General features: G+C 43.5%; 1 protein-coding gene across 2 annotated transcripts; it reads right to left on the bottom strand.

Moving 5' to 3' along the window:
• Nucleotides 1-498: 498 nt before the first annotated feature.
• On the bottom strand, nt 499-18898 carry WDR45B (WD repeat domain 45B). 2 transcript variants are annotated; one of them, XM_069798929.1, is made up of 10 exons: nt 18675-18898; nt 12627-12701; nt 9510-9611; nt 8780-8867; nt 8140-8234; nt 6182-6372; nt 4107-4192; nt 3111-3212; nt 2463-2584; nt 499-2123 (listed from the first exon to the last, which is right to left on the bottom strand). In XM_069798929.1, the coding sequence occupies exons 1-10, from the start codon at nt 18739-18741 to the stop codon at nt 2017-2019; spliced, it is 1035 nt and encodes a 344-aa protein (XP_069655030.1). In that variant the 5' UTR covers nt 18742-18898; the 3' UTR covers nt 499-2016. The 2 variants fall into 2 exon arrangements, with proteins under 2 accessions (XP_069655030.1, XP_069655031.1); XM_069798930.1 differs by lacking the exon at nt 12627-12701.
• Nucleotides 18899-21077: the final 2179 nt, after the last annotated feature.

The following is a 21077-nucleotide window of genomic DNA, read 5'->3' as shown; positions in this document are numbered from 1 at the left end:
ATTAAGGTACATAAAACCTTCAAAGCACTGTGCAGAAGGCTTAATGTTTTAGTTAACGTAGTCTCCTTGCTATTTAAAGTGAGCACAGCTGACTAGATCATAAACAGCTTACAACTGCACCAGAGAGAGAGGATTTAAATCGTCCTTGGAGAATGGTTCCTCATGCTTTCTTGTGCGCCTACTTCTCCAGGGCAGTGGCAGTTCCCAGTTGGTTGTTCTACCAATACAGCTGTTAAAAGGTAAGAAGGTTCAGAACAGCAGCTGTGGTGAATAGCACTGAACAAGAACTGGTTTGCACTGGAAGGTGGACTTGGTTTGGCGTAAATACCAATCTCAGTGTCCCAGGCAGTAATTTGTGTGCTTCCCGTCCTCTGTTTACATGGCATGGGCAGTGTGATTTGGCTTCTGTCCTTCAACAGCCACCACTGTTTACTCAGTTACAGATTTATTCCCCCAAGCCTATGGCAAAAGGAACTTTGGCTGTTGATCATCAGTGAATACAGCAAAATTAGTCACTTTTATTTAAAAGAAATAACATATTACAAATAAGTGTGCAAAACAATTTCTGTGGTTAAATACACATAAAAGCAACATGCAACCTTGACATCAAAATCTGCGTAGAAGTTAGTCCTTAGTATGTTACGTGACACTAAAAGAAACTTGTCAAATTTAGAGAGCTTGCAGCTAAACAATCTTAGAGTGAACTGGCATGTCAGATCTGAAGCATCTGTGAAATTAAGTTTCAGAAGAGCAAGACTTCCCCCCCCTCCCCCCCAGGTATTTAGTGCTATGAACGGAGAGCTTGTGTCTATTTCAGTTTCTAGTTTAGTATCTTGTGCCTTAGTTCAGCAGTAAATACTAATTGCCATATAACAATTTGGGGAAAGAGTTTACAAGTCAGTTGGTTTAGTCTAACCTAACTGTCCCTAGGCCAACAGTGTTTAGTATGCAACATCTCAAATTAAAAAAAAAAAAAAAAAAAAAAAAAGTTTGCAAGTTTAAAGCCATTGCAGAGACCATTATTTCATGCCACCTTGTTCATTTATTGTGCTGGATGTGTAAGCGGCCTGTCCAGTCTTCCAGTTGAAGCACAGCAGTTTTAGAGGCAGTCAGTACAGCTGTCACACCAGTACCGAGGGTGGTTTTTAAACCTGGAATGGCTGTTTTGTTACAGAAGGAATCACCTCTACAAATACAGGAGCTCCAGGTGCCCGAGTGCCCTGGGCGCTTGCTCCACACACTGAGGAGAGGGTAGTTGGGTCAGCCAGTGCCTAAATGTGCCTTCAGCTACTATGTACAGTTTGGCACCTTTGACAGTTAGTTAGTGCTGATCACTCAACTTACCCAACATGGGCAGGTGGACGGGAACAGCCGTCTGTGGCCCCATGACTACCACCGCCCACCCCCCTAGCCCAGGTCAGAGGACAAGCATGGTTCAAGCTACAGTTGTCTGTGGCTACGTGCTTGTCATCTCTTCTCCTCTGTTACTCTAAGATGTGCTTGGGGAGGGGGGAAAGGCAGCACTCCTGCTCCTAGCCAAGCTGGTGGAGTTTTATCTGAGGATGATCCATAGTATTCCCCCCACTCCCAGCCATTCAGAGGCAGTAAAGCAATACCTAAAATCTTCTGTTTTCACATCCCTTTTTCTAAGGCTAGTTGTACATTTGTACAGCCCCCTGCAGATCTTTTTGTGTGGCAGGCACTCGTGTTTAATCTAAAGTCATTTCACAGTTTAGATTAAGAGAAACCCAATAGGCACAAGCTTGTTGAAAGCCATATCTTGAAAACTTGAGTTGATGACAGTAACCCAAAGAGATTTTAATGATGAATACTTGCAGAAATGAGAATAAACATATGTAGTCCACTACTTCAGAGCTTGTTGTGATCATGTTGGGCCAGGCTTCTCAGTGAGGTCTGCTAAACTTCTTGATCAGTATTGGACATTCATATACTGTCCTTCCAAAGATGTGGAATAGCCAAGGCAGTACTTTGACCCATGCATTCCCCTCAACTCAGTCAAAGCTTGTCGTCCGTCATTTCTAGAAACTGAGCATAGACATCCCTTGAGCATTCCCCTTTTTGGTTGAATAAGAACTTGTAGTAGCTGCCATCTGCACATATTGCTGAAACAAAAACAAACATGTTAAGTTCAGCTGTTCCAGAGGCACTCTTCTCTTCCTGCAGCTATAGCTTAAACTGACCTTTCAAGCCAATGGAACATACAGAGGGCTGCTCTGGAGGAACCCGAGGTAAGTCAGCCCTCATGCACTGCACCCAGGATTGCTTCCTTCCACCCCGGCCACTGTTTGATCTTACTCCCTTGCAGTGCTGAGCAGCGAGAGCTCCTGTTATCAGCTGAAGGGAGATGCAGCACCTCAGCTGAGCATTCCCGTGAGCTCAAAGCCAGTGTAGTTCAAACCCTGGTTCTCCAGACAGAACCTGGGGAAGCCTCCAGTACTTACCTATGACAGCATTTGGCTCTGTTCCAAAGGCACAAATGCACGGAGAGCCTGAGGGAACCTGAAACTTGGAAAAACTCCATTTGGAACTGAAGTATTTGGGGAGAAAGCTGGCAGAGGCCAAACTGAAAGAGAGAGGAAAAAAAAGTGTAACAACTCAGTAAGGTGTTGACTAGAGTTGATTTAGAACTGCTGGCGTGTTTGAACAGGTCACACTAACTGCTATTTTTGATTGGCTTTTTTCTTCTACTACGTATCAGGTAACATGTACGATTCCCCTTCTAGGGACGGTGGACCCTACAATTACCTTTCTGGCTTCATGTTTTTAAGTGACTGCAAAAACTGCCAAAACAATGGATTTTAGTAGAGATTGCTTTATATGGAGTGTCCACAAAGTATGTTCATGCTAAGAGATAGCCACTAAAAACCACCCTAACCTTCTGCTGGAATTCTACGGCTCCACAAAGGACAGCAGAAATGTGGCAGTTGCTATATAGTCCTAAATCTGCAGCTTCTCTCAAGCACAGCAGATGTATCTTACCACCTCCAGGAGTGCAGGTATTGGCTACTGCTTAAACTCTATTGGAAGGGCAAGCCCCCTACCCCCCCCCCCCCCCCCCCGCAAAGGCTTCAGAATGGCTCAAACCCTACCTTGACTGCTTATTTCTTTTAGGGTCTTCTGCAGCAAAAATATGTACTGTGCCATGGTCGCTGGATACGCAGATTAGGGAAGCATCCTGATTGAAGTTGATACTGTAGAGAATACAGACAGTTGCAGTATCCCTACTGGAACATACCCACAGCTTCTGGTGTACATGACGCTGCTGCTGCAGTTGCCTAGAGCAGCTGCCAGCCTGGCAGACAAGGTGTTAACAGCTCCTCTCCTGAAATTGCTGGGACTCCTACGATTCAGCACTGCTTTGCTGACAGGATGAACAGCCCCTGCAGGGGTGAGTGCAGGTGCTTGGAACAGAGGACCTGGTCTGTCAGACCAGCCATGCAGCAGACTGCCCTGACACGACACAAGGGGGGGTGGGCCATTCTGCCACTTCTGCTGGAAGAAAATGCATGATCTCTGCTCTGAGGAGTAGGCAGGTATTGGAGAAAACATGCAACACTCCTACCCCAGAGTGGTGCTCAGTAAAAGAATGGAAGTTTCCCCACTCCTGGGAGAATGCTTCCAGCAGAGGATTAGTCAAACTTCTGCCTTGGGCTCTCACACGCAGAGCAGCGCTGTGTTGTAATAAACCTCCACTCGCCCCCAGGTGCTCGTCCTAGTCCCTCTGGGAAGTGTTAGGCTGCATTCCCCTTATTTCAGTGGGAAGTCAAAGTATCTTCCCAACTACTGTTTATTCTATGCAGAGAAGTGGGCCTATCAATATGTACGTCTTTGTCCCAACCTCTATAGCCTGTGCCAGGCTTCACACAGCTGCCAGCTACTGCTCTCTCCTCACCAGCACCGAGCAGAGAGGAAGACGCACAGGCCCAGTGCAGCCCTGGCACTTGAGCTGCCAGGAGAGTCCTGCCTTGTACCCGTGGCAGCGTAACTTTCCTTTGCTTTTTGAAGATGACTCAGGTGCCGTTTACTGGGGTGCCTCAGCACAACACTACCCACAAGACAACAAAAGCAGAAGCAATTAAACATACCAGTATATATTGGCTGCCTGTGATCCTCTTCGTAGCTCCTGGATTAAATGCCCTGATGAAGTATCAAATATTCTTATGAGGGTCCCCTTGAAAAGAAATCAAGCATTATATTAGGAAAGACAGAAGACTCTTTACAGCTGTGAACGCATCCTAAAATTCTATCTGACCAGCATGCCCCTACATACATCATTGGGTTTTTCATTGTGGTGGATTTGAGAGAACCTCTCAATGCTAATTTTTGGGTAGAATACTGATTCCCCCCCTCCGCCATCCCCACAGTGTTAGAATGCTTTGGTACACAATCCTGTTACTTAGCTATGCAACTAAGTAAGTTTCTTCCAGGTTATATTCTAAAGCACTAGTGCAGCCCTGGCATTAGTTTGCAAACATGAGAGTAGACTTGTGTACAGCCTTTTGTGCGCAGGTTCTGTGAATCATTTGTTTCTTGCTCCACATAGTCCACACCCTGTTTTGATTGGTACTGTGCAATTTTTTTCCCCATAAGTATGATCGGGCTGTGGCTGGTCTTGCCTTACAGTTAGTTCAGTTGAAGTAATTTAGAAGAATTGGTTCCCTATCACATGCTCCTTATCTGTATTGATCCAAATCTAAGAGACCCCCATAGGTGAGTCAGGTTACAGACAGAATACTGCATTGAAAAACTGTACTTAATTTCAAGTAAACTAAGCTTGACACCAGAGATGCAAAACAAGTCAGTGTATCCTAAATAAAGTCATCAACAATTCAGTAGTGCTTTCGTCTGATGAATTATGGGGTATACATTGTCACCTACAACTTGTGTTATACACCTGGTTAACAAATGCATCTCTTCAGTCACACACCAGTAAATAACAGAACCCAGCAGAGGAAGATTCAGGTGAATGTCAGCTTAGTTTTGATTTAAGACACAAGCTTGAGATGTTTGCTTACAGTATGCTCAGTATGGCAGTTTGGCCATACTCCTATTTCAGTTTGAAAGTCCTGTTTGAACTTTTTCCTCTATGCAAAAAAAAAAAAGTCTTCATACAAATCCAGCAGATTGTTATTCTGTTTAGCAATGGAGTTGGCAGTTTTAAGAGCTGTGTTTAGAAGACGTACAGTAATTAAGCTTAGGTAAGAGACTATGGCTGCATTTTCTCTTTTTTTTTTTTTTTTAAGCTTTTTGAGCTATATAGGCTGTGCAGTAGAAACTACTCTAAATAGAGACTTGTTGGATTAATTTTGTGTGTCCGTTTTAGTTGAGTGGAAGAAGGTAGCGAGTACTCAACTTGCCTCAGGTAGATGGGTACGTCTACCTTACATTCCTTTGGACACTTTGGAAGCAATCATAGTGTTGGACTTCACTGACGTTCCCATGGAGAGAGCAGGTCTATGACTTCTTTGCATTCTTTCTACATCTCTCTGCACCAGCCCAGCCCAAAGGTATTTGTACTCTGCAGTAACTTCAGGTTTTTGTCAGTCTATTGTGTTCTTTAGCCCTATGTAACATATGACCACACACAATTTGATAAATATTCCAAGAACCATTTTAACATTTACACTCTATGAAAACATCTGCAATGTGCGCGTGAGAAAAGCAGAGGCAGCACGCTTCCCTCCTGGTCTGTTACAGGAGTTAAGCCAGAGCAGAACTACGTTCTCCAGTGTGACAGACCTATTTGCAACTATTTCTTTAGCCAGTGGTTTTGAAGTGAATTTAAACAGAAAATAATAAAAGTGAAAGAATGCAAATAAGCTCTCCCCCCACCCCTTCATTTTTTAAATTAGTAGCAGTTATTGAAGAACACATGAAATGTGAACTGCTTGGGCCAGATCTCATTCAAATGTCACTGAAGTCACTGCTACAGTCAGCTAAAACGTAAACGCTACCTCAGGCACAGCATTTGGATTCCTGTTTGGGTATCCTAAAGGAGCAGTAAAGATAAAAGAAAGACTGAGAGTGCATATTTCAATGACAAATTTTCCAGCTAGTTATTTCTATGTCTTTCCTACGAAAGGATGCAACTTCCTATTTTAGAAGGAGTTACTACACTAGAATGCACAGTAAATCAGAGATAGGAGGAGATTATTCTTACTTTTTCTGATGCTGTTGCAATTCTTGTTCCCTGCAGGTTTAAAGCTATACAGCTCAAGACTCCTTCGTGAGCTGGTATGTCTACAGGAGGCTTTTCTGTATTAGCGAGATCCACTATCTGCACGTGCCCAGTATGTGTTCCAGGAAATGCAAGAAGAGAATTATTACTATTTGGACAAAGGACACAGAGACCTAAAAGACAAAAAAAAGGAGAGAGAGAATAACCATGTAGTTTCCATAGCCTAATAACATTTTCAAACATAAGTTTCTAAAATATTGGTAATTTCAGAATAAACAAACATACATGTAGTAAATCAGAATTTCATTTTAATGGCTATTGCCGTATCCCAAAACATGATCCGTCCATAAGTGCAGAGCATAGAGAAGTAGGGGAGTAGCATTATTTTAACTTGCTCTCATCACTTTATTTCAAAGTAATCTAGTTGTGGTTATCCAAAATCTGGATGTTTTCGGAGATCAGCTCCATCAGTCTGTTACAGCAAAGCTATTTAAAAAAAAATAAAAAAGTCTCCTTAGCAGCTCGAAAAGTGTAAGAGTTTATAATAGGTGATATTTTAGTTTCTCCTCTGTCAGTAAAAACAATTAGTATTAATGTTTGAACTTGGTTCTTATGCCACTTGTGCTTTTTTTCTTCATAAATTTTTTACAGACCATTTAAGGTAAAACACATCTCTGCCAGGTGTTCTGCTGATACCAAGTAAATTCCTGCAAACTCAGCCCACAGCTAGCCAAGCAGTGGGTGAGTATTACAAGAAACAACATCTACTGCATCTTCCACCTTACACCCACCAGCGTGGAAGTCAGTCAGCAGGCCCAGTCTGCTCCTAGGCTGTGCTGTCCCTGAGTGCAGCCAGCAATTCCCTGTTCACTACTAGCAGGCTTGACAACCTCTGAAGATGGGGACTCCAAGCCTAAGTAACCCCCTGGTGGAGAAAACATCTTCCTGACAACGAAGCTGATCCTCCCACCACCCCTTGTTCTACTGTCTGGCACTATCAAGAAGAGTTTGCATCCATCATTTCTGTAACTGTCCTTCAGGTAGCTGTAAGCCACCAGTGGCAGACAGCCCTTCACAGTCTCCTTTTGGCATGAGTAAAGAGGCCCAACTCCTCAATCCCCCGCCCCGTGCAGGCCGTGCACTTTGGGACCCTGACCATCTTCCTCGCAGGGTGCAGTTGTGCCTGGAGGCAGATAGTCACACAGTTACCATTACATCCCTCCAGTCTTACACCTTCCCTTACACACCTAGTCTTAGGTGTGCAGCTGATGGGGGAGCATGCTCCTCTCTTTACCCTCGGGGCTCTCCTTCCAGACAGTACCTCCCTTTTGCAATAATACCTACTACAACAAAATGTTTCCTTAGGTCAAACACAAGCCCCATCTCCCCTATGCCCACCTGGAGCCTAGAGCTGGCATCACCACACTACACAATACTTAGCCTGTGGCACTACTGCTCAGCTTGGTTCAGGATACCTTCTGATCGCTCTAACAAAAGACAAAGCCATACCTTGCTATTTAAAAAGAACAACATCAGTTCGCTAATTAGGCTCTTTTGACACCGTTGGGAATGGTTCACTAGACAGCTTAGCTCTATTACAAGAGAGAAATGCTGCACTTTGAACAGCGTTTGTGTTTATAATTAAGCTTTCAGCACAAAATACATCAAGTTCACAGGTTCTTTACAGAAGAAATCATATAGCTCTTAGAGAAATCAAATCTATAACATGAATACATGAAAAAGCTGTTCTGTGCCAAGTATTAATAAATTTTAATAACTATTTTATAAACACAAAAGCATCTCCAAAAGGCTTGACTATAGTGCAATAAGTAAACTGGTTAATGACTTACTAAGTAACTGATTCAGGCAGCTAAAGATAAATAGCACATCAAGAACAGAATAAACTTGTTTCCATTCCCCAAGCCATGTATACAACTAACCTTTAGGGTTGTAGCAGGTTTCAAAGACGTGCAACTGGTGGGGATTGTGTGTGAATGTGAAAACTTTAATCATCGAGTCCAAGACTACCACAATTCTGAAACAGACAAGAAGTTCCTATGACTTGGGGTGGGTAGAACAGGGAGACAGATATTAATTCAAATCTGCAAAGGTTTTCAACTGATTTAATGGCTATATTCTTACCCCCACCTCCAACAGGCAGTCTTGCAAAAAAACATGCAACGAGCCTGTAAAGCGCTTTTATCCCAAGCTGTGACAGCAGAACCCCTCCGCCCACACATAACACAGACTCCAGCTGTTAATACACGCTCTTGCTCTAGAGATCTGCCTGAATTCCCTTCACACTCCTCCATACCTAGAAAAACAGTCAGCAGTAGCCACATGAGAACATTTCCCTGCATGGGAGGGCCAGAAAGTCTTAGAGGCTTTTCACCAAGGTTTCAGATACCAGTATACTTGAGCTGTGATCTGTTAACACCTAGTGCTTGCCCCCAGAAGCCTGTTTCACTTTTAATTGCTGGGGTTAAAGCAGCATCTTTTTCTTTCTATGAACAGCTGCAAATGAATAAGAACAGCGTACAAAGCCAAGCTGCGTGTTTGGAACATGTTTGTTGTACCTACCTATCTCTTCGCAGCTTAACTGCTTTGACTTCTGTAGAAAACTCTATCTCAATGACAGTCTTCTTCTTCAGGTCATCCCAGATCATTACTGGAACAGTGCAGAGGTTGCATTAGAGCATCAAGGCATATCTGAAGATGCACATCATCTCCCTTATAACAACTCCTAGTTTCTGAGAAGGCTAATCAAGAGGTGCGTCCAATACCTAAGCACTTACAGACTGGCATCCTGCTCACCAGAAGGTATTTAGCTGCTACATATCAACCCAGTCTTTCATGCTATGACTCGTGCAGGTAGGAGCTGGTAAACTCTAACAACCAAAAGCTGACAATAAAACCACATTTTTCTAAAGACAGTCAGCTTTTTTGTTTTGCTCTGAGGGTTATCAAAGAAATAAGGCAGCAGAGTCAAAAAAAGTAGCATATTTTCCCACAAAGCTTGCCAGCCAGGGACCTTTTCCCCCTCAGGTTGCTGAGCCATAGAATCTCTTTGCAAAGTTAACTGTGTGAAGTACAGACTTTGTCACCAGGTCTCAGAGACTGGTCACTGCAGGTAACTGCCTGTTAACACTGCAACAGCGGTGATGCAACATAATTCACCACAGTTCCTTAACACCTGCTGCAACATCCCCTCCATCCAGCCTTCAGAATAGCAGACCCCAGCTCAAGGCGTTTGGTTTGGGAGTTCTTTGGGCGGTTTCACACATGACAAGATCTATTCCTTGAGACTCACCTTTGTTAGGTGGATACTTTGGCTTTTTTCCTCCACCTACTAGTGCTAAATAGTTGCAACGAAACAGCATTTCGACATGGCCAACACCGCCTTCTAGAAATTCTGAAAGACAAATGTATTTTATTTAAAATGTCAGAACCTGTTAAAATGCCATCTGATTTCTTACCACTGTTACAAGAAAAGCTTGCATTATCTAGCACTTCTCTCAGGCACCTGAGAGGAATAGTATTTTCCTACCCTGGCTGACCTTAAAAAACAGAGAATCCTCTAAGAGTGGGGGTGATAAGACAAGAAATCCTGACTAAAAGAATGAGGGGGTTTTGTTTTGGGGTTTTTTTTGTGTGTGTGAGTGCTTGTTTAAAATTAGGGTTCTCAGCAAAGTTGCTTTATTTTTCATAGCAATGAAGATCACCACTGTTGTCATGCAGTTGGGACAGGCCTCATTTTCATTTATAGAAAAAACACAGCAAGGTTTTAAACACACTGCATGAGAGGAGACCAAGCAATATCACCATGGCAGCTTGACCATTTCTATTATACAGTGGGTTTGTAAATATGTTTAGAAAGACTGTCCAGTTAGCTCAAATTCATTCCCCTCACACACACACATTGCAAATCTGGTGTTGCTCTATTATGCTAATGCCACGCATTTAGAAAAATACCAAAACTATTCATTAGTCATGAGCCTTTTTATTTGCAAGGGGATTTGTCTTTAGAGACTTGGTGAATTTGAGGAAAGAAGGCAAAATGCACACCTATGTAACTGAACTAGAAACTCCAATGCTTGTTCTCTGGAGCATACCCATAGCTGCTAGAACAGGTGAGAAGTATGGTCCAGCTGCAGCAGGCCTCCACTCGATGCAGGAAAACAGTGAAAGCAAAACAGATCAGCTGGTGCAGACAGCTTCTCATTTATAGTGCAAGGAAAAAGGTTTTTTTCTTTTTAAGAATCTCAGCTGCAGAGGAAGTAGAATAAGATGCCATGCTTATGGTGCAAGTGGAGGAACAAAATACCAACCAGGGGATTTTATAATAAAAGAATTTTTCTATTTGATGATATTTGAGCAGAGGCTTGGCTTTGTTTACATAGCTTAGAGGGCTGCTTGGCATTCCACTGGGGAGAGAGAACTGAACTGTCAGGAGGAGAGGCCATGACTATGGCCTTCAAGGTAGATGAGCAGATTTAAAAACAAACTTCTGCTTTAAAAGACTGTCCAAAAACTCCACACACTGGCAGGCTGCAGCAGGAAAGGTGGATGAAACTAGTAAACCATTTCAAAGCTAGAGGAAAAGTTGAAATTTCACAAGGACTCGAGAGAGACCTACTGTCAGAAATAGGGATGGGAGAAAACAGCAAAAATGTCTGAGGAGCTGGGAGGAAGCACTACAATGGAAAGATGCAGACATATGCATGAAGGATAGGACAAGTGAGATTCAGTTAGACATTAAGAAGTGCTGCAGTACATCTGGATGAGGAATCTATGTTGGGACTTGACTACACAATGCTGAAAAGATACTCGCACTGGACCAGTAAAGCCTTGGATTTCATACAAGTCCTTGTGGTTTCTGCAACAACGCTTTTGACTGCTGTACTTCCTTCCTAAAAATAGTTGTATTTGGACACTACCCTCTTCTGCACCTGATCCTCCTCTTAACTCCATTAAAGCGTTTAAAATGTGACAGCACATTTTGTTATGAAGAGGTATTATCACCGCGACAAAAAGTCTTAAAATATTTACGAATTATAACCCGAAACAATTTAAGAATGCGCAATGTGTTCTGAATCTATGTTCGAACAGACACTTTAAGTTCTGACAGGCGATGCTTGGGTGGGGAACTTCATGGAACTCCTGGATATAAGAAAGACAAGCCAGGGTGTAACAGTTAAGACTTGGTTACAGAAATCAATCAAGTAGTCCCAGTTGGAGCTTGTCTGTCTCGGGTAGGTTTGAATAGGTAGGTTTAAATATACATGAAAGATGACCAAGATTTCTCTGTGTACCTATGCAGCCAGTACAGTCTGACCTCTCAGAATCCACACGGGAAAGGCAATGTGACTCTTAAGAAACATTTCACTATAGGAGCCCTGGAAGTATGTCCTGAGCTATTGGCGGGGAAAGTTTTGACAAGGAACTCAACAGGACTTCAACCTGAATTCTCATCCTTTTAGCACACTATCAATCACAGATGATAGTCCCAAGACATGTTGCTTATGGAAGAATTTAGTATTAAGAACAGAAAACAGTTTGTCAGCTTTGGCCACATGAACAGTGACTGAACTCTTACAGCACTAGAAAATGAAAGCATGCCTGTTTCATAGGAATTGCTATTTTAAATACATTTTTCCTCTTATTAAATCCTTTCTATCACCACAGGCTGGAAGTGCTGGGAAACCTGTTAGCATGGCAGCTTTCTTCCTATATTTAGGGTTAGAATCACATGGCCAGGCTTCATTTTCCCTTATTTTGACTCAGTTATGTTTGTTTTCTGATAAAAAGCCCCACTACCTGTTAATATAGTTCGTCTAGTAATTTCTGTTAAGACATGATACTAGGTTTACTGCCTTAAGATCTTCCCAAACTTTTTAAGCATACAGAGAATATAAAATTTAAAGTATTAGAGGTCTGAGCTCACAGTGCTCTTGCAAGCTATACTCTAAGCAAGTACGAGAAATGTTACGTCCAGTAAAAAGGCAGTAGTTTTATTGCTGTACTAGATCGTCCAGATTACTGCACAAGAACAGAACAACTTCTCTTGTTGGTACGTAATAATGCTGCAGCAAGCAACTCTTCTCCCACTTGTGAATAACCAGGCAACTCGCCTCCTGTTCAGGACTACAAACATTAGCAACAGGTAACACAATTCAGCCTCTGCAAGAAGGTGAGACACATTCATCATCAGCCAGCTTTATGCAAATGAACAGCATATAAACATCTGACCAGGCAGTGGCAAAAGTGAGAGTCCCTTAGGGACCACCATGGACTTCCTTTCTTGAGGCTTTATTCAAAGCCTTCTAGTGATGGAACAGTGAAAGCTAAGCAAGAATCTTACAGAAAAAAACGAGGAGGCTGAGCTTCCAACACAGAACTAGCATGGTATAATAAGTAAGCATTTTACCTTGTTTCTCTTTTTCTTTGAGTGGATCTGCATTATAAACTCGGAATCCATTTTCCATTCCACATGCAAAGCATCCTGTAGTAAAAAGCACATATATATACACATATACAGTAATTGCGAGATACACTCAAGAACTAAGCAAGAGCCAGAGAGTTAAGAGAGCGTTACTCGGTAACTGCATTGTTAAATTCAAGCTGAAGACCACTTGCAGGCTTCCTTAGTGTTTGCAAGTGAAAACCATTTACAAGAGTTGTCCTCTGTGCTGGCCTCTGTTGAAAGCGGAAAGTTCTCAGTATTCTTTTTAGACAGGTAAGAAAACAATGGAAGGAAAGGAGAGCAATTCCCAACCCATCTGTATCCTATGCCATGCACTAGAGAGGGAAGGAAACCTGCATTTTAACTTTTATGGCCCAACAGCCATTATTAAGCAAAACCCCTCCTTTCTTATTAGATCCAGATTTACACCGTGATTACGACTATATGAAGTATGATCAATTGTTCATGTTTCCACAGAAGAGACCTTCTCAAACATAGTTTTTAAGAATGCTCTAATGAGAGCCTACCGAGTCAGATGCCAATAATTACATGCAAATAGCTTAAGTCTAAACCAGGGAATAATTAGAAGCCAGATTAAAATACTCTGGAAAATTATTTTAGTTACATTTACATACAGAATTATGCATGTGCCTTTTTAGTGGAACCCATCCAACTGCCAGTGTCCTGTCCTGCTGTTTTACTGACTAATGGGTGAATGTAGTTACTAATATAAAGAAATGCCAGTGTGCAGTTCAAAGCAGCTACCATCGCTAGAGGCAGGCTGACGGAAGATTAGTTGCTACACAATTTATATGCACTACATCAAAAATCCCGTTAAGATATTCAACGTACTGGAACAGAGGTATTCAAATTAGTCTGGTTTTATTCTTACGCACCGCAATGACTGCAAAGATTTAAACCCTCCAAGTGAAAATTGAGAAGCTATGTCTAAATGCATCCCTTCCCCACACTCAAGACCCCAAAATCACAGGTGCACGGGGGAAGGAGGGAAGGAAGTCTTCACTCTCAACATAAGGTATCCAAACGATTTGCTCATAGCCAGGTGACCCATGATTTCCTACACACAAGACTGGACCGGTCTGCTGTGGCGTGATGGCTCAGAAGCTGGCAAAAGGGCTCAGACTGCGAGAGACTGTTTCAGGTATTCCTGGTGCCAAAGGTTCACAAACAGCCAGCAATGGTCCTCACAACACAGGCAACTAACTTTGTGGTTTGCGTACTATTAGCTTAATATAAGGTCAATTTAAAAAACTGCATGTTCATTGAAGAGCAAGTGAGCAACACTCAGTACGTGTCTTCCACTGCTCGTATCTTGATGCAGGTTAAGATGTCAGAAGAAACAATACAACTGGTGACATCTTGTTGAGTTTTTTTTGTTATAAACATAGAAAAAAATCCATGTTCTCACATAACAATAAGAAAATGTATAATAAACTCAATCTTAACAACAGTATTAGTTTAAAAACTCCACAATTTGGGAAAAATAATACAGCCAATTTGAGATTCCTTTTTAATACTTCAAGAGTTTCATTCCAAGTAGGACCACTTTTAAAAAAAAAACAAAACAAAAACAAACAAAAAAACCCCACCAAAAACCCACAACAACAAAAACCCAACCAACCAAACACAGCCCTCCCCCCCAGTCAACCAAAACCCAACAGCAACCAAAAAAGGCATTACACACATCCTCTGCTTTACAGACCAGTATCTTACGAGGTGTGGGGATGTATGTTTGGCAGCATCCTTTAGGGTTCCTATTCACTTAACTCACGCATACAAAGGAAAAATTACTGCAAGATCCACCTCTGCACCCTTCAATGTAGAAAGAAAACAAATTAACCCTCTTACTTTACATATAGTTCCTAACAGCAGAGTCACAGACCCAATATACGAGACTGTTCTAACAGGTTAGCTAAATAGTGAAGAAAACAAAACACACAAAAGCCCTACTCCGCCAACCCAGAAGACTCACAGGCACAATTTCACCCTGTCCAAGATTCTGTAATAAATTAAGCACAAAAAATTCTTGTTTACATATGTAAACACACCTAGAGAGTGGTTAACAAGTATATAATAATTATAGAAAGATTAGTAAAGATATTGAAATTGATACTTTTAAATTAACTATATTCAATTTACTTCCTCCCTTCTCAGTGCATCATTCTTTACTTTCCTCTGTCAGTCAAATACATAAGAGTGTGCTGCGTTGAATTCACAACACTAATAAGCTGCCACCTTGCGCAGTATACTTTACTGGGATAACTGGAAAGCAAATTACAATGGCAACATTTCTCTCTACATAAAACAATACTGTACAGGATGAGAACTAATCTGTTTCTGGTAGCTGTAGTGTGTATCCATATAATTATTTTTCCAGCAGCAGTTTTACAACATAATTTTGTATTTCCAGGGGAGACGAAGGAGAGGGATACTGAAACTGTTCTACAGTAAAAGAGCACCATAAAGTTTTACTTGTGTTAACACCAACAGCTTTTAACAAACCCAAACAGAACATTCTTAATGCCTTAAAATGCAGACATTACATTTCATGTAGCACCACTACAGCTTTTCTGCAGGACTAACCTCGTGACTAAGATGTGGGCAGCTTTTAATGTCTTGGGAATATCTACATTTTTAAACTGGAGACAATACACCAGAACTGATGGAATGTTAGTAATGGTGATATTCCTCACACAGTCGGTCATTACTGACAGAGATACGAAGTTCTCAGTCATGGCAACCCCTGAGCCAAACAAGAAAAAAGCAGCCATACAGGAAGATTACTGCTACTCATTCAATTCTGGGTTACAGGATCAGCTTTGGAGCCCAGTGTTTCCCATCCAACTGATCCCAGCGTTTACCAGTGGGATCACAAATTCAACAGCTACAGCTACAGCCTGTAAGCTCTTATGTATGAGAGAGCTGGAGAGGGGCTGCCAAAAGAGGGAATTGCTGCAATAATAGGTATGCTTCCTTCCACAGGAAGTTCACATCTCATTTTAGGGGACAGACATGCTGTCAAAGAGCCACTGACAGAAGACACCTCAGATACTTTAAAAAAAATAAAAATAAAAAAAGATTAATTATTACAGAATTATTACCCTAACCTGCAGTTGTGCTTGTTCCTACAGTAAAAGTACTATTTGCCAACAGTCCCCGTGAGGCCACAGTGAGTTTTGTTTGTTTTTCTAAAACCAAAGAAAAAGGAAGGGTTAAATTTATGACTGCCTAGAAGATATCACAAGCTGAAAGGGGCATGCTGACAAAAAGGAATCTGCGGGCTTTAGGGCCTAAGATCCAGAAATTGAAACAGTGAAGTCTAGGGAAGCGACTACGTCAGGCACAGTTCCTAGCACGTTAGTTTTCCTTGCCACAGCAAATTTTTTCTAAAGCCATAAGAGAGAGTACAGAATCCTACTAACATTCATGGGGTCCTATAGCTAAGCATTTCAGTCCACTAACAGAGATCAAATGAATAAGCCAAGTGTTTCAACACCAAAACAAGTTTTCAAACTAGCTTTAGACTACAACAGTGACAAAAAAGAAACTTGTAAGCAATTTACCCGTATACTTTCTGGTATGGTAATTTATTGTGATGTTTTGTCAATTCATTTCTGTAAAGCACTTTAGTGTCCTTCTGAAAGCATTAGAAAAGTCCCTGAAATCAGGAGTACACCAGCTTGAAATTAAGAACCTGAAGTCAGAGTATTCTGTTTTAAAACAACTGAAAACACCCTACAATATGGGCCTTCCATTTTGGGAAGGGTTACACTGTTTCTTTATTTTTGAGTTTAAAAACAGAAAGTGGCAAAGGCACCCAATATAAAAATACAGTATCACTCAAAACAGTAAGGGAAGCACATTTCAGAAAAAACTGCAGATGCTAGCTTTATCACTTGTCAGTCACGGAAGTTAAGACTTGGAGAAGCTTATTAGATCATTTCTCCCATCTCCCCATCACTACGGGATTGGCTAGTCTTAAATTACTAAGAAATTAGGTTATTGTGACAATATATGCAGACACCTACACTACTAGGCTTCAGCACTCAAGTGACTCATATTTCTATTTTTGGTAGAAGGAACAAGGAAGAAGTGAAGTTTTCCTCTTATATGCTCTTCTTTGAGCTGCCAAAAAATTACCTATCCTTTAACACTTTAAAAAGGTCCTAAACTAGTAAAAAGTTAGCATGCTACCTACAGTTCAAAAGTCATCACTCATAAGCAGAAAAGGCTCCGGGAGCCTGCAAATGAAAGCCAAATACACATTTTTTTCTTCAAGTTTATTGTTGTTATTCAATTGGATGGCCAGGCTAGGTAGGATGGGACTTGAATACTGTCAGCTCACAGATTCCCCAGCCAAATTCCTTAACATGCTTTGGATGTGACATTATTCAGGAAGGTGTTTATTCTGCATTTACTGCTACAGAATTTAAGGAAGCCTTTGCAACAAAGAACAAGTTTTACACACTAAAATGATGTTCTAAAACATTTTGCAGTAAAAGAGAAACTTATCTTCTTACACAGTTCTCTTTAAAACCCCGCCCCATCACAGGCCAAGCATCACATATTACCGTTTCATTACACACCCCTGCAGACCTAGAATGAAGCTCATTCTCGCAAATCAATTTTTCCATCTCTGTTGCAAACATAAGATGAAAACAAGTGCATAGTTGCTGAAAAACAGACTATTGTATTGTTTTCAAGTCAACAATACAGCATGAAGAGAGCTACCAAGAAGCTCACTCTGTTAACAGCTTGATACACTACAGACAAAATGTCATCAGAGATGTCAGACTAAAATCAATAGAATAATTTGTGTTTACCCACAACTTCAACAGCATCAGCAACAGGTATACGAACTACAGTCTACAATGACAGAAGCTGCAAGACTGTCTTGGGCAAGAGTATTATTCGTTAAGACAAAAGGATGTTACAAAATTATGACCTTCTATTCCTCATTTGACAAAAATGACACTTACTCATAAGACTGGTGCTATTTTTATATTGCAAAAGCAAGATGAGGCATATGCACCCCCTTTCTAGAAAAGGGCCTTCCCATTTCTAACAAAGTAAAAAAATAAACCAAGCACACAGTGAAGCTCTTCAGTGGTCCATGTATCTTGTCTACCAGTATGATTAGTAGTCTTAACCATAATTTTTAAAAAACAAATCAGGCAAAAAAAAAAGAAAGTAGTTATACCACTAATTTTAAATGCAAGGTACCTACGTTGAGAAAGTGACATTTTGTGAGCTACCTTTTCAGCAACGCCGTTTCAAAAGAACATCCCTTTGAGCACATGTTTTAAGGCAGACTTATACAACTACGCAAGGGAAGCTGGCCAATTTTAAGCAGCCCAACTTGCAGCAAGCACCAAACCGCCATCTGAGAGGCAGGTGCATTCGAAGATGCACATTAAGCACGGCTGTTCCTTCTCCCAGCTCTCCCCGAAGTGAGCACACACACACGCACGCAGTACCGCACCGGCACTAAACCGACAGGAGAACGCCCCGGCCGAACCTCCGCGATCGCAGCCTTCCCGCCTTCCTGAAGCGGGGGCTGCGCCCACCACAGCAACTACACGGACCAGACCCCGGCCATCCTGTCACGGCGGCGGCGGCCGACAAGGAGACACACACAGACACAGCGAGGGGCGCCGCGGCCCGCCCGCCGAGGGACGGGAGGGATCCCAGGCCCAGGGCAGCCCGCCCTCGCCCAGCCAGCCCAGGCCGCCCGCGCCGGGTCCCGGTTTCTCGCCGCTGCCGGGAGCCGCGGCAGGCCCAGACCGCCGGCTCCGGGCGGTTACCTCCGCCGGGCTCCCAACCGCGAACCGCCACCCCTCCCCGCCGGCACGAACCGGCCGCCCGCGGCCGGGCCCGGGGGAGAAGCCTCCGCGTCGGGCGGCGCCCGCTCCCCTCAGGGCGCCGCGCCCCGCAGCTCCCCCCCACCCGCCCCCGGCCCCGGCCCGGCGCGGCCCGGCCCCGCCACCTCACCGTGGTCCTGGTTGAAGCCGGCGTAGAGCAGCCCGTTGCCGTGCGGGTTGGCCGGCAGCAGGTTCATGGCTCCTGCCCGTTCGCGTCCGCCCGCCGCCCTTTAAACCATGGCGGCGCCCGCCCGCCCGCCTCAGCCCCGCCGCGGGAGCCCGCCCGAGCCGAGCCGAGCCGAGCCGCGGCGGACAGGCCGGCGGCTGCTTCCGACCCCGCCAGGCAGCGCCGCCGAGCGCAGAGACCATCCACCCACCAGGGTGAGGAGCGCCGAGCAATCGAGCGGCGCCGCGCCCCGCCTCGCCCCTGCGGCCGGGCGGGGAATGGCGGCGGGTGCGCCTGTGCTCTGAGGGAGCGGAGAGGGGATTTACCGCTGGGCAGGAGGAGGAGGAGGATCTGCTCCGGCTGGATGCGTCTCTGAGGAAGAGGGATGTTCTCAGGGGGCCGCTTCGGGGAGGCTATGCCCCGAGGGTCGCGCAGGCACGGGCTGGGGCTGCCCCTCACCACGGGGACGCAGAGTCCCCTCTTGGGGGCTCCCGAGGGTGTAAAAACACAGGGGCTGTAGCTTTACCCCCTGGAGTGGGCCTGCGTGGGCCTGGCAGGCCTGTGGGGATCCCCTCTTCCTCACAGGGCGAGCACCCTGGGCTTCTCCGAGGCCAAAAGAGCTGGGATGGGCGAGCCGGGCCTAGTAAAGCATAAGGAGCCAGCTGGTGTGAGCCCAGGGGCACCGCGGTACGGGAGGATACAGCCCCCGGGCCCCCTCCTAGCTCTAAAAAACCTCTCACCTCAAGGGCATACTGTGTATCAAACTAGTAAGAACAGAAGAAATACAGTTAGAATGTGCTAAAATAGGGGATCCCCTCACTTGCAAAAAAAACCCCAAAACCAGAAAACAAACCCAAACAACAACAAAAACCTTGAAAACTTGGAAGTTTTCAAGACCCAAGGCCTGAGCAACCTGATCGGAGTTCCAGAGTGAATTTACTTCAAGCAAGGTGATGGACCTGATGGCCTGCTGCGGTCCCTTCCAAGCTGAATTATTTCATAACTGTATGATTAGCTGAAAGCCCACATCGTGTGTGTGCTCACACAAATGCCAGCTATTCCATGCCGTTCACATGCATTCACTTCCTTTTCTAACTTGCTCTGTGCCTTCCACATCAATGGCTTGATGTTCTATTTCAGATTTGTGACCTATTCTCTAGTGCAGACTTCTGTTTGGAAATTACTACAGCTTTTCAGTTTACAATGGCTCATTGCAATCCTGGAACTATCTGCAGCGACCAGCTGGTACATTGTTTTTGTGCAGTCATATATATAAAAAGTAAAATAATCACATTGCCTCTTTACAAGATTTTGTCTCCTCAGGCAGTCAAGAGACTTGGTATATGAAATAACAAGCCCGTCTGCGCTTTTTTTAAAATCTTCCCCTTTCCAGCTACAAGCTCAGGCTTTACTTATTGCACGTGGGATTGTTGCAGGCATTACCAGAAGCGAGGGGTGCTGCTCTAGCCTCTCCTCCTTACCTTGTCTTTATACCGGCTGGCAGAAGCAATAGCGAATCTGACCTTGAGGACACACACATCCACGTTAATGCTCTCTGCAGCAAGGCATTCTTACTGCACATCACGTACAGAAAGGAACCAAACTAATAACCTGGTGATTGAAGAGGACAAGATTATAATTTGGAAGAAACTTAAAACAGTATAGCAATGTGCATGGAAGAGAACTGTTCATCCTGCACCCAGCCACTAGTCAAACATAATCAGACCGCTCCCAAACTACGGGTGTCTCTGCCGCTATGTACGTTTTCTTTAGATGTGGAGATGCAATTTCTGCAGTCTAAGAGAGCTTCATCCCGATACCTACAGCATTTGTCTGCAGCTCACTCGGCATAGGCAGACTGGCAGGTGGAGCCTGCTCATCACCGAGGGAGTGATCTGACAGGAATTCTGTCCACTACACTTTGTTTTGCTGTTTAGTCTTTAACGATGAGAAGACTTGTTCTTGATTGCACTTTTCTTTAAGTAGTAATGCCAGGTCGTGGCATAACTTTGGCATTTCACTGGCTTGAATTTTCCCCACTCGCCTACAGAGGCTGTGGATTTCTATACTGATCCAGAAGGAATATTATATATACGTAACTTGACGGTATCTCACTATAGTGAAGACACCTAGAAGAAACTGGGATGAAGCTACACCATCACCTCAAAGGATTGTTATTACAATTCCTTCACAAATGGAAGACTTGACGTGTATTGTTCTTCAATATTGTTAACTGAAATATGGAAGACAGATGTTGTATCAAAAGCCTTACATGATGTTTTTAGGATGACTTCACATTCCTGGTATTCTAGTTCAGGTATATTGTTCTTCAAATTCTTCTAAAGGAAGATAAAGACAACCTTCACC

The sequence above is a fragment of the Haliaeetus albicilla genome, chromosome 12, assembly GCF_947461875.1.
Source record: "Haliaeetus albicilla chromosome 12, bHalAlb1.1, whole genome shotgun sequence".
NCBI lineage: Eukaryota > Metazoa > Chordata > Aves > Accipitriformes > Accipitridae > Haliaeetus > Haliaeetus albicilla.
Note: the sequence above shows the minus strand (reverse complement) of the source record. Positions and strands in the feature narration are given on the sequence as shown.

Coding starts and splice junctions, on each gene's coding strand:
- WDR45B (XM_069798929.1), bottom strand. CDS start 18,741: ATGAACCTGCTGCCGGCCAACCCGCACGGCAACGGGCTGCTCTACGCC. Junction 8,868..9,509: donor AAAGTATCCACCTAACAAAG/GTGAGTCTCAAG, acceptor GCACTGTTCCAG/TAATGATCTGGGATGACCTG. Junction 3,213..4,106: donor CAGGCAGCCAATATATACTG/GTATGTTTAATT, acceptor TATTCTCTACAG/TATCAACTTCAATCAGGATG.